Genomic DNA, 13,037 nt, shown 5'->3' on the forward strand with positions numbered 1-13,037 from the left:
TTCTTAGACAAGGCTGAAGTTACTGGGCTTCTGAGAACCTAAAACTTTGGTAAACACTTTGGTCACCTACCCTTATGTGGATCGAATGCCTGCCTAAACATTGTGAGAGAGGGACTTAAGGTTTGTATAACCCTTCAGAGCAGGCCCTTCCAACTTGAATACCTAATGACAAGGTGTTTCAAGACCTTCCTGGATCCCTTTGTCCCCCCACCCCTTTTTCTCTTGCACTCTTATACTTTTATTCTTCTTCCAGGAAATACTGGTCATGTCCCATTGAACTGATTTCATGACTTAATGTTTCAAAATACTATGGTAGGTTAATCTTTCCATGAATAAAGATGGTATACATAAAAGTGCTTAGTTCACAAAAGGTGATCAATAAATGTGAGCCTTCTTCCTTCTTTTCCTTGGGCAGCCAAACTTAACCTTAGCTACAATTTGTACCATGTGTTTCTATGACAGCTATATGTGTAATGCTTATATGTATAGACGCTTGTAATTTTTGTAATTAAGTAAACTAAAGACTCATTAGTTTGGGCTTCTCAATATCAATGCTGATTTGATCTGGGCTAATGACAAGCAGTTAGTCACCTTTGACTATTCATCAAGGAATTTATATGATTCTGGGTCGTATTTAGTCTGCAACAAATTAATGAACAGTCCAAGAAGTAAACATTTTTAAAGGATTGCTATACATTGATACATCGATTGATTGCTAATGTGAGAATATGATCTTACATTTACATAAAACATTATACTTTTCCATGTACTTTTTTTTTTTTTTAAGATTTTATTTATTTGACAGAGAGAGACACAGCGAGAGGGAACACAAGCAGGGGGAGTGGGAGAGGGAGAAGCAGGCTTCCCGCGGAGCAGGGAGCCCGATGCGGGGCTCGATCCCAGGACCCTGGGATCATGACCTGAGCCGAAGGCAGACGCTCAACGACTGAGCCACCCAGGCACACCCTCCGTGTACTTTCTTTTTATTTTTTTTTAAGTAGGCTCCACACCCAATATGGGGCTTGAACTCAGGACCCCGAGATCAAGAGTCATATGCTCCACTGACTGAGCCAGCCAGGCGCCCCTCCATGTACTTTCACATATACTATTTTATTGGTCTCTCACAGTAACTCACATGCTGTTAAAAAGGAAGATATTACTGTCATTTTGCATGTGATAAAACTGGGTGGGGTACAGAGGACTATACTTGTGTTCTCCACCCTGGCTGTAAATTAGAATAACTCGGAATGTTAAAAATATGGCCAGTGCCTGTGTTCTGGAGATTCTGATCCAAATGGTCTGTATGGAAACTGAACATCAGTGTTTTCCATAACAGCCTCAGGCGAGTCCAGTGTGGCGTCAGGGTTCAGAGGCACTGGCTTCCCCAGTGCTGAGTTTAAGATGTCAATATGATAAATATAACTAGATTTCCCAATGTAGTATGTACTTTTTACCCCTCTCCAATCCTCTGGTCTCTAACTACATCAAATGTTGTAATTATAGAAGCTCTGCTGGAAAACAATCCTGGAAATTTGTTTGAATCATTGTTTGTGTTCAACATTTATAAAACAGTTTCCTGGAAAATATTGTCAGTGCAGACTTCTTGCTAATTCCAACTGACTTGTTCTCCAAGTTAGTGTGAACTGCAAGCTCTAACTGCTTGTGAGGCTATTTTCATGAGTAAGCCTCAAGGAGGGTAGAGATGGTCCTGCCATCTCGAGGTGTTATTATAGTCCATCCTTAAATATTTAATTATGTGTAATTTAAAAAATAAAGATATTTTAAAAAGTAACCTTGATATCATTGTCATATGTAACAAATATAGTGTTATTTCCCCAATATCCTCTAGTAACCTTTCCAAATTTCGAAAATTTCCCATTTGCCCCCAAATTGTCTTTTAAGATTGATTTGTTCAGGAGGATCCCATATATTTTGCTATAAGTTCCCTTTAATTTAGCACTGTTCTTTTGAGAACCATTTTGAAAAACCTTGTTATGAGGGAAAAATTAAAATATACACAAAAGAAGAGAGAATAGTGCTGTGAACTCCAATTACCCATCACCCAGCTACATGAAGCATTAACTCCAGGCCATCCTTGCTCCGTCTACGTTCTCATCCTGTCTCATGCCCCTCTGCCTGGATGATTTTGAAGCAAATCCTAGAATCATAGCCTTTTACCTATCAATATTTCAGTATCTTTTCTCTAAAAGATGGCTTTAAAAAATATATATCCATAATACCTTAAAAATTTAATGATTCCCAAATATAATCCAATATCCAAATTTTCCCACTAAAAAAATAGTTGGCTTATTCTAACCAAAATGCAAACAAGGTCCACACCCTGCTTTTGGTTGATATATTTCTTAAAATTCTATTAATCTGTGGGTTCTTTTTCCTTCTTCTTGAAGTATCAAGTTGAAGAAAATAGGCTGTTTGTTCTATAGAGTTATCCACATTCTATACTTTGCAGATTACATCCCCAAGATATTATTTAACGTATTCTCTGTCCCTTTTATTTCCTGTAACTGATAGAGCTACAGGTTTGACTTTATTCGGATTCATTTTTTTGGCAAAAATATTTCACCGATGATTGTACTTGTCAGCACACACACACTGCCTGCTTGTTCTTTTTTGTTATGTGAGCAGCTGTTGATTATTGTTGCCTACCTCTATTATTTTGTTAGGGGTCACCACCTGCCTGCTGTGTTTTTGTGTTATTTCATTTTGTTTTTCATGACATTGACTTATTGATGAAACCAGGCTAGGCATGGCAAAGATTGTCTCCCTGGATTTGTTTGATTGTTTTACATGTCATTTAACTGTTCCTTTGTGCCCTGAAAGTTCCTGTAAACTGGAAGTTAGAGCTTAAATCTTGATTAGATTCCAGTGAATGTTTTTGGTATGATGACTTGATAGGCGGTATCGGGTACTTCATATTATGTTAGCAGGTACATATTGTCTGCGTACACTCATTTTGTTAAATTTTTTTTTAAGTAATCACTACATCCAATGTGGGGCTCCAACTCATGGCCCAAGATCAAGAGTCACATGCTCTATGACTGAGCCAGCCAGGTGTGCCTGCACGCACTTATTTATTTACTTATTTTTAAAGATTTATTTACTTATTTGAGAGAAAGAGCAGGGGTGGGAGGGGAGGGAGGGGCAGAGAGACATGCAGAGAGAGACTTTCAAGCAGACTCCTGGCTGAGTGTGGAGCCCAATGCGGGGCTTTATCTCATGACCCTGAGATAATGACCTGAGCTGAAATCAAGAGCCAGAGGCTCAACGGACTGAGTCACCTAGGTGCCCCTGCATGCACTTATTTTGAAGACCCCTCTGCAAATCCTGTCAATACCCATCAAAGTGTACTTATATTCCACATTAAAAAGTTTTGGTGGCAACCTGTTTAGAAGGTTTTTAAAATAATTTAGTAATTTTAAATTTAGTTAGGAACAAAAGTTTCATTTTATTTCTGGAGTTAAAAGTGATTATTACATACATATTATATGTGTATTATATATTCTATATAACTACATGAGATGGTTTTCAGTTGATTGGTTAATTTAATCTTTTTTTTTTAAAAGATTTTATTTATTTATTTGAGACAGAGAGAATGAGAGAGACAGAGAGCACATGAGAGGGGGGAGGGTCAGAGGGAGAAGCAGGCTCCCCGCCGAGCAGGGAGCCCGATGAGGGACTCGATCCAGGGACTCGATCCAGGGACTCCAGGATCATGACCTGAGCCGAAGGCAGTCGCTTAACCACTGAGCCACCCAGGCGCCCCTGGTTAATTTAATCTTATTTTTGTAGACTTTTAAAAAAGATTTTATTTGCTTATTTATTTATTTATTTGAGAGACAGAGTATGAGCAGGGGGAGGAGCAGAAGGAGAGGGACAAGCAGATTCCATGCTGAGCTCAGAGCCTGAATCAGGGCTCGACCCTGAGATCATGACCTGAGCCCAAATCAAGAGTCCGACACTCAACGGACTATGCCACCCAGGTGCCCCTTTTCCTTTTTATTATGAAGAATTTCTAATATTTATGAAGGTAGCAGAACAGTATAATGAACGGTTCTTATGTCCTCATCACCCAGCTTCAGCTTATGGTTAAATGTGTTTCATCTAGCTCCCCATCCATTCCTCCTTTCCTATATTAAGTTTTTAAATTGAGATATAATCCACATAAAATCCTCCATAAAGTTCACCCTTTTCAAGTGTACAATGCAGTGGTTTTTAATATGATAACAAAGTTATGCAACCATTACTATTCAATGATTTTTAGTATATTCATGGAGTTACACCACCATCACAAGTCTCCTTTTATCCTATAGATTTTTTCTTCCAATTATCTTTTTCCTTTGTTATTTATTTGTTGAAGAAATTTGTGTATCCTGTAGAATTTCCACAGTCTCGATTTTGCTGTTTGCATCGCTGTAATATTTTTTTATATTCCTCTATCCTCTGTATTTCTTATAAATTGGTAGTTAAATATAGATACCTGATGAGATTCAGGTTCAATTTTTTTCGATAAGACTGCTTCATAGTTATGTTTATTCTAGAGGCACATATATGTCATCTTTCGTTTTGTGATGCTAGCGGTGGCTGTTCAATGGGTTGATAAATTTATCAGGGGTTGCAAAATGGTGATATTGTATCATTCTTTATTCCTTGGAATACTCCTGTAAAAAGAAAATTTCCTTCATCTACTATTTGGTTTACTCAATGGTACAGTTTCTTTAGAAAAATTAGCACTTATTGACTTTGAGTTATCATATTTTAGAGCCATCACCTTTTTTTTTCCAGGTCTCAAACGTTTATTTATTTATTTATTTATTTATTTATTTGAGAGAGAGAGAATGTGAGAGAGCAAGCACATGACATGAGAGGGGGGAGGGTCAGAGGGAGAAGCAGACTCCCTGCCGAGCAGGGAGCCCGATGCGGGACTCGATCCAGGGACTCGATCCAGGGACTCCAGGATCATGACCTGAGCCGAAGGCAGTCGCTTAACCAACTGAGCCACCCAGGCGCCCCTAGGTCTCAAACATTTTCATAAGCAGTGTGTGATAGTGTTTACTGGGTAAAACACCTGCCCCGAAGGACTAAAAGTAGGAAAATAAGGAGGCGGGGCCAGTGGTGACATGAAATTTGACCAAAAGCCTATGCATCCTCAGCTACAGCAGATTTTCTCTTTTTTCCTTGCATCACATAAGGTTCTCCTATATAAAGGTTTACACTAAAAAAAAAAAAAAGCCACCATATCTAAGAACCTTGAAAAGTTTTGTTTTTCTTGAAGAATACATACGTTTTTCCCTCATCATTGATAAACATCAGTAAACTATCTGTATTTTCCTGCTTAGCACTGCGCCCAGTAAGTTCAAAGCCAAGTTTTCTGTTTAATTTTGGAACAATAGGAATTTCTGATCTGTATATCTGCATTTTTCTTCGATCTTGATCTTCCATATCTGGTGATTCAAATTTTCTACGAGCAAAAAAGGGTTTGATTGAACAAAAACATTTTTATATAGCCATCAGTCATTTTTTGGAACTACCTTTTTCTTGGCACTCTTCTCACTGCTAGGTGTTATTTTAAAAATCTTTACTCACGTAATAAGCCAGAAATGGTTTCTCATTGGGGTCTTCATTTGTATTTCTCTGATTACTGGTGAGCTTGAACATTTTTCATGTTTATCAACCAGGTTTAAAATTATTTGTTTGCTTAGGAGGTGGCTTGTATTTAATTAAGGGAGGAGCTCAGCCAGTCAACTCAAAGACAGATAAATGAAACCCAGGAATACCTCACTCTTAGATTTAAGCTTCGACTCCGCCTCTGGTTTTTTCCTCCTCCAACAGAGCCCTTTGTGTATGTCAACCGTCAGGGAAAGAGATCTCAGTCTGCAAAGCCGGCGGAACATTGTATTGCCCCCAAATATGTGTATTATGTGCTTATCCTACTTCCTATTTCTGATTTCGGTGTTTATGAAAAGAGTTCCTGAATCCTAACCGTGCCTGGAGGACCGGCTGTCGCGGGAACTCTTTCTGCAGGAGTGGTTTCTCTCACTCGGCCTTCGATTGGCCCTCCTGATCCCGCAGGAGTCGCCGCGACGCGGGCTTGCTTAGCGCGGTTGATGCGTGTGTTGAGTGGCTGCTTCTGCCTTTCTCTCCCCCCCACTTTTTTTTTTAGCCATAGCTATGGTTACCACGTCTCTCCCCGCCTCTTTCCACCTACCAAGAAGACGACTGACTATTGGCTGCCTGTCACCAAGTAAGCCAGTCATTGGTCACTGGTGAGAACAGGGCGCTCCCCCTACCCCTGTCTCCCGGGTCTCTTGAGGAGCCCAGGAAGGAGGCTCGGGTAGTGCCGCCGGGCCAGGGGCTGCCGGGACCCAGCTACGGCAATCGTTAGCGGGTCATGTCGGCCGCCCAGGGCTGGGACAGGAACCGCCGGCGGGGAGGAGGCGCCGCAGGCAGTGGCGGCGGCGGCGGAGGTAGCGGGGCCGGCGGGGGCAGTGGGGGCAGCGGGGGTCGGGGGACTGGCCAGCTCAACCGCTTCGTGCAACTCTCCGGGCGGCCGCACCTGCCAGGTGAGTCGTGGGACAGGGTCCTGACAGGGCGCGGTAGGAAGGCGACTGCTACCTTTTCTTTTCTCCCTGGCTTTCTTTTCCTTGGGAGGAGGAAAGGCAGGCCCCACGCATAGCAGAGGGACTGGGGCATAGAGAAAAGGAAAGGTGTCTTTGAGGTCAGGGAAGGAGCAGGAACACAGCGAAAGGAAGTATTTTTGCTTTGTTGAAAGCTCTGTGCTGAGAGTTGTCTTTTCTTTTCAAAGGAGAGGCCGCTGTTTCATTGACATTCCTAAATATTTCGCCTATTCTGTTCCTAGTCTCGTCCTCTTCCGCAGTTTTATCTTGTCAAAGAAAGACATTGGCGCCTAGCTGTTGAGAAATTATTTTTAAAAGGGTGCTAGATTGAGGAGAGAAGAGGGAAGAGCATTCCAAAGAGTGATTTTGTAAAAAACACCTCGAGTGTGTAAGAGTTAGGCATTCTGAGACAAGAAAGCAGGAGGAAAGGCGCGGGGTGGGGTAAGGGAGACGGGAGGGGGTGTTGGGGTGTGGGTGGGAAACAGAACCAAGAGAATTAGGAAGCACTAGTTAAATTATTAATATTTTGGAATGTCCAGAGCAGAATGGCGAGCGTGATCTGGATTTTAAGGGGAGAAAATGAAGATCAAGAATCTACTTAGTGACAAAATTATGCTGCCTTTACTATATAAAAACAGCTGATTGAGAATTGGAAAAATGCACCTAATGTGATTATTTTACGTTTTGACCTACAATTTCCTATCCTTGAGTTCAGATGCCTTAAAAAACAAAGACAAATCAAATCGATGTGTGTGTGCAGACGATTTTAAAAAGAAACATTTGTAAGTGAAGTATCGTAGGGGGAAGATAGGGAAGCAAATACTACACAGAATGTCAAATATTATATTGGGCAAGCTTATTTCTACTTTGAAGAGAACTAGCAGGAATGATGTGTTAATCATTCACCATATTGTTTGTGAATAATGTTGAAATTGATTTTATCAGTGATGTATTTGTTTAACCGATGAGTTTTGAGAACATGATGGTTTTTTAATTCGTTTTACTAGCATGCCTGTACTTCTAAGTAGTCAAAAATTATCTGATTAATTTGAAGATAACAAAGGGAATTTTGCATATTGAATGAAGACAGTCACTTGTTTGTGATGAGGTTATTGATGTGTGTTAGAAATGCACATTAACATTTCTGTGTGCCATTAAAATTAACATTGAAGCAGTTTTAAATAGTCAAATATGTAATCTACCAGGAGTTGGGTTTGAGGTGATGGTATCAAACTGGGTATTCGGGATTGCCAAGTATGTGATCTTTAAAAAAAGGAAAAAAAGGAGAAATCCTTTTTCTTACCCCAAATTAATAGTGAAAACTTGTATTTTTGTGTATTGGCTGATTTGAAGATAAATCTTACCAAAGACTATTACCAGTTTGCCCTCTACTACTACTTATATTTAGGTCTTTGATCTCAGATTAATTATACCATGGGCTTGATATAGGCATTCCCAGGCTCAAAGAACCTGGTTGGTGCACTTCCTCACTGCCACCACCTGATGGCAGTGGAAGCCATGACTTCTGATATGGGGCTTAGGTGTGGGGCTATTTCGGCATTTCCTTAGCAGACAAGGCCAAGAACAGCCATTTGTCCAGAGGTAAAGATAAACGTGTTTAAGCTGTGAAAATTCATGCGATTAATGAATTTCAGCCTTTTCTTTCTACTTTCTTTTCCCCTTGATTGGTGCTTCATTCTTCCTTCCCAAGTAGGCGGCCTCTGTCATTTATTCACTATCAGAATCGGGAACATCTGATATCTCAATATATTTGGAATTCTTGTACACCAATTCATTATTTTCCCCAGCATGACATTTTAAGTCTCTTCCCCCTTCCCTCCCCTCCCCCGGACTGAAAGGTTGTATATTGAGGTGTTTAAAAAGATTTTAGGTGATGGTGAGGGATAGAAATGTCTAGGGCAATTTTATGGCTGACCCTGGAGGTTAAGCATTTTTTTCTTAAAATTTTAAGTTTTTGTAGCCAACTTTCTCCATTGAATTCTAATCCCATTTTCCTTTTTTTTTTTTTCATCATTCTCTACCAAGACTTCCAGATACTAAGCATCCAGAACCCTTTCTTACTTTTTGCACACCCACTATCCAGTCCCTGGTGAAACAAAATAGAACAACCTGCTCTTCCTGGAGTGTTCTCTCTCTCCTTCAGTGATAGCATCTTTATCCATGCAGTCAGGCAAACCTGAAATTTGGGCATCTTCCTTAAATTTTCTTCTCGCTTGCATTTCAGGTGTAATTAATCACCCAGTTCTGTTTATTTTATTTCTACTATAACTCCAGTCCATGCTGCCATCATCCCTCACTTAGGTTTCCTGCAGTAGCTTGCTTGCTTGCTTGCTTGCTTTCTTTCTTTCTTTTTCCCCCTGCAGTAGCTTTCTGAGCAGTCTTCCTGCTTCTACTCTTGCTCTCCAGTGCATACAGTACACTCATCTTTTGCAAGCACAAAACTGTTCTGGTCTCCGCTTACAACCCTTTACTAGCTCTTCATTGCTTTTAGGGTAAGGCAAAAATCTTAACCACCACCTAAAAGGCACTGCATTGTCTAATTCTCGAGTTAATTCTACATCATGTTGGATGCTCTTTGATCATTTTCTATTTCGTTAGGCATCATGCTCTCTTCTGCCACAGGGCCATTTCACATGCTATCCCATCATACAAGAACTCTCTTACTCCTCATTCTGTTCCTTTTTTTTTTTTTTTAGCTTCTCTTCCATTGGAACTTAGCTCAGTCACACTGTGTTTTCAGGAAAGCCTTCTTTGACCTTCTCTGATTTATTGTCTTCCCTATACACACTCATGTGGTTTTCCTTGGGCATACTTATCATTTATGTATGATTCCTTGATATGCTGGATTTCATACTCTTGATATACACACACACTAATTATATATGTATATATACATGTGTACATATACACACATATACTCAAATTCTAAATGAGTACATTGGCATTATATGTAAGCAATTAGTTTCTTGTGAATTTGGTTAGTGGGTTCAATTCTCAACAGCCCCATTGACTCTGGACAAATGGATAAAATCAAATTCTTACACATAAAAATAGATTAGACTCTGCATTCATGGTGAGAGCACAAATGGTATTTTGTGAAACCTTGTTTGAGTAGCTTCTTGTCTTTTTGCTGTCTCCTAAAATGCAATAGTGATTATGTGTTTGCCCCATAGGCCAAGAAATTCATAGCTTTTTGGTCCTGGATTTCTAACTCATAATCTCTATACACTCAGTAAAGAACAGGGAACATTTTTATAGAATAAGTATGCAGAGGTAGAGCTCAGGGGCAAGATAATAGATAATAGAACCCAAGTTACTATTGTAATTTCCCTGTGTGGATTTGATTAAATACAGTGTATTACTTGGGATAACAGTTAACATCGCTGCTAATGAAAACTGAAAAACTGACAAAGAGAAGGAAAAATATAACAACTGGTAAAGCTGGGCAAAGATAGCATTGAAATCTTAATATAAAAATGTGAAATGTGTTATATGTTCATGACATGAAATCCAAATGGTACAAAAGAGCATATGATAAAAGGCAAGTTTTCCTTCTACCTTTGACCCCAGCTAATTGGCTTCTTTCCCTAGAGGCAACCAATGATAAATTTCCTGTGTGTGTGTGTGTAGAGAAACAGTAACATTTGTTTATTTGGATGGGCATTTAAAATGGTTACAGTTTTGCTAATGTAAATGATGATACAATGAATATCCCTCTATACATTTTTGCACATGAGTGAGTCTGTCTAGAATAAATTCCTAGAAGTGCGATTGCTGGGTCAAAGGCTATGTACTATTTAAATTTTGATGGATATTGTCAAATTGCCTTCCATAGAGGTTGTACCAGTTTATGTTTTACTGTTAGTGTTGGACTGCTGGCCTCCCATACCCTTGGTGATAAAGTGGTTATCAAACTTTTTAAAATTGTCAATTTAATAGGTATATTTTTCTTCATCTTTTCAATAGATGTAAGAACTGTATTTGTTAACTTTATAACATTTGCTTATATTTTTTATTCACCCGGTTATATTTTTTGTTCATTTTTCTGGTGGGATGTTGAATATTTTTTATAGGAGCTCTGTGTTTTAAGGAAATTAGTTGTCTTTGATATGTGTTGCAGATATTTTTCACAGTTTGTCATTTGGCTTTTGACTTTGTTTCTGGTATATTCTTTCAGCAGAAATTAAAATTTTTTGTAGTTGTAATTATTAATCTTTTTTTGGATTTTAGCTTTTTGCATCATAAGAAAGGCCTCCCCTATTTAACTATTATTTCTGATTAAAATGAAAATTCTTATGTTTTTTTCTTGGTACTTTTATAATTTTAAGTTAAATGCACTTATCTATACAAAATATAAATTATGGGGCACCTGGGTGGCTCAGTTGGTTAAGCGGCTGCCTTCAGCTCAGGTCATGATCCCAGGGTCCTGGGATCGAGTCCCGCATTGGACTCCCTGCTCAGCGGGAGAGCGTGCTTCTCCCTCTCCCTCTGCCTGCCTCTCTGCCTACTTGTGCTCTCTCTCTCTATCTCTGTCAAATAAATAAATAAAATCTTAAAAAATATATATATATATAAATTATGTAAAGTATTAAGGTAAGAATCCAACATTTTTCTAGGTGGCTACCGAGTTATCACAGGATTGAAATATTGTCTATAGGTGTATTTAATTCCTACATATAATTTGGGGTTCTTACTGGGACTTTATTCTGTTTCATTGATTATTTCACCTATTTGTACCTTAATGACCTCATTCTTTGAGTATAGTCCTCTCTTACTCTAGTTCCCAGAGTTTTCCTGGATATTCTTGCTTGTTTAGCTCCTCTCCCCCATTCTGTTGATATTCTCATTGGTAGAACATTATATTTGCAGATTGATTTAGAGATATTTGATGTCTTTTTGAGGTTCAAACTTCTCTTCAAGAGCAGGGAATATATTCATTTCTTGTTGTTAAAGTCTTCTTTCTCATCTCTCAGTAACATTTTAAAGTTTTTTCATAAAGACCTTTCACATTTCTTGTTATGTTTAGCCCTTGGCATTTTATCTTTTTTGTTGCTATTGTAAATGGAGTTTCTACTTTTATTATATCTTTTATCTTGTTGTACCTAGCCACCTTTAGAATTCTAATGCTATCTATAATAGTTTCCCAGTTGTTTTTTGGGGGCTTTGCAGTTAAATGATCACATTATTACAAAATAAAAAGAGTTTTATCTCCTCCTTTTCAATTTTTGTTCTTATTTCTTTCTTTTGTTAAATTAATTTGGCTAGTACTTTCCCAAAATATTAAACAGTAAGACAGTAGTGGATCTTTCTCTTATTGCTGACTTCAGTGGGATGTTTTTTGTGTTTTCCTGTTAAGGTTAGACCTGACTTTAGATTGAAGTGTACATATTTTATCATGTTAAAGTAGTCCACTATTGGGCGCCTGGGTGGCTCAGTTGGTTAAGCGACTGCCTTCGGCTCAGGTCATGATCCTGGAGTCCCGGAATCGAGTCCCGCATCGGGCTCCCTGCTTGGCAGGGAGTCTGCTTCTCCCTCTGACCCTCCTCCCTCTCATGCTCTCTGTCTCTCATTCTCTCTGTCTCAAATAAATAAATAAAATCTTAAAAAAAAGAAAAAGTAGTCCACTATTGCCATTTTATTAAGATTTCTTAATATGGAAGTAAATTTTTGGATGCCTGGATGGCGTGGTCGGTTGAGCGTCCGACTTTTGGTTTCAGCTAAGGTCCTAATCTCAGGGTCATGAGATGGAGCCCTCTATCCCGCTGCACTTACAGCGGGGAGTCTGCTTGAGATCCTCTCTCTCCGTTTCCCCCTCCTGCTTATGCTGACTCTGAAATAAATCTTTAAAAAAATATGGAAATAAATTTTGTCAAAAGCTTTTCAGCTTCTTTGGAAATTATGTAATTTTAATCCTTTGATCTACTATTGTGATGAATTGTACTAATAGATTCACTATTACTACACCGTCCTTGCATTCTTGAATCAGTTCTCTTTGTCACCATGTATTATTTTAAATGTGCTGCTGGGTTCTATTTGCTAAACTTCATTTAGAAATTTGGTATCATTCCTCATAAGCTAAATTGCTCTGTAGTTTTCTCTGTTTTATCTTTGTTGGGTTATGCCACTTTCATAAAAATTATTTCAAAATTTTTTTTGTTTTTGTTTTCTTTCTGTCTCTGGCTAAATGGCATTGAAGTTAAAGGTTTGGTTAAATTGACTGTGAAATCTTTGGACCTTGAGTGTTTGGGAGAAGAGGATCTCTTTGACAGTTATGTCTACTTTTATGATAATTTGGCTGCTTACAATGTATATCTTTGGGGGGGAAGCTTTGATAACTTCTATCATCTTAGAAAATAATCCATTTCATCCAAGTTTTCAAAA

The 13,037-nt window shown here is 38.8% G+C and overlaps 1 protein-coding gene across 1 annotated transcript in view; it reads left to right on the top strand.

Annotated features, from left to right (window-relative positions):
- Positions 1-6,409: 6,409 nt before the first annotated feature.
- Positions 6,410-13,037, top strand: part of KLHDC10 (kelch domain containing 10) — a 52,524-nt gene continuing 45,896 nt past the window's right edge. The window contains exon 1 of the mRNA XM_021699436.1: positions 6,410-6,581. Coding sequence (XP_021555111.1) covers positions 6,410-6,581 — 172 coding nt within the window. The remainder of the gene's footprint in view (positions 6,582-13,037) is intronic.

Source organism: Neomonachus schauinslandi, chromosome 12 (assembly GCF_002201575.2).
Source record: "Neomonachus schauinslandi chromosome 12, ASM220157v2, whole genome shotgun sequence".
Taxonomy (NCBI): Eukaryota; Metazoa; Chordata; class Mammalia; order Carnivora; family Phocidae; genus Neomonachus; species Neomonachus schauinslandi.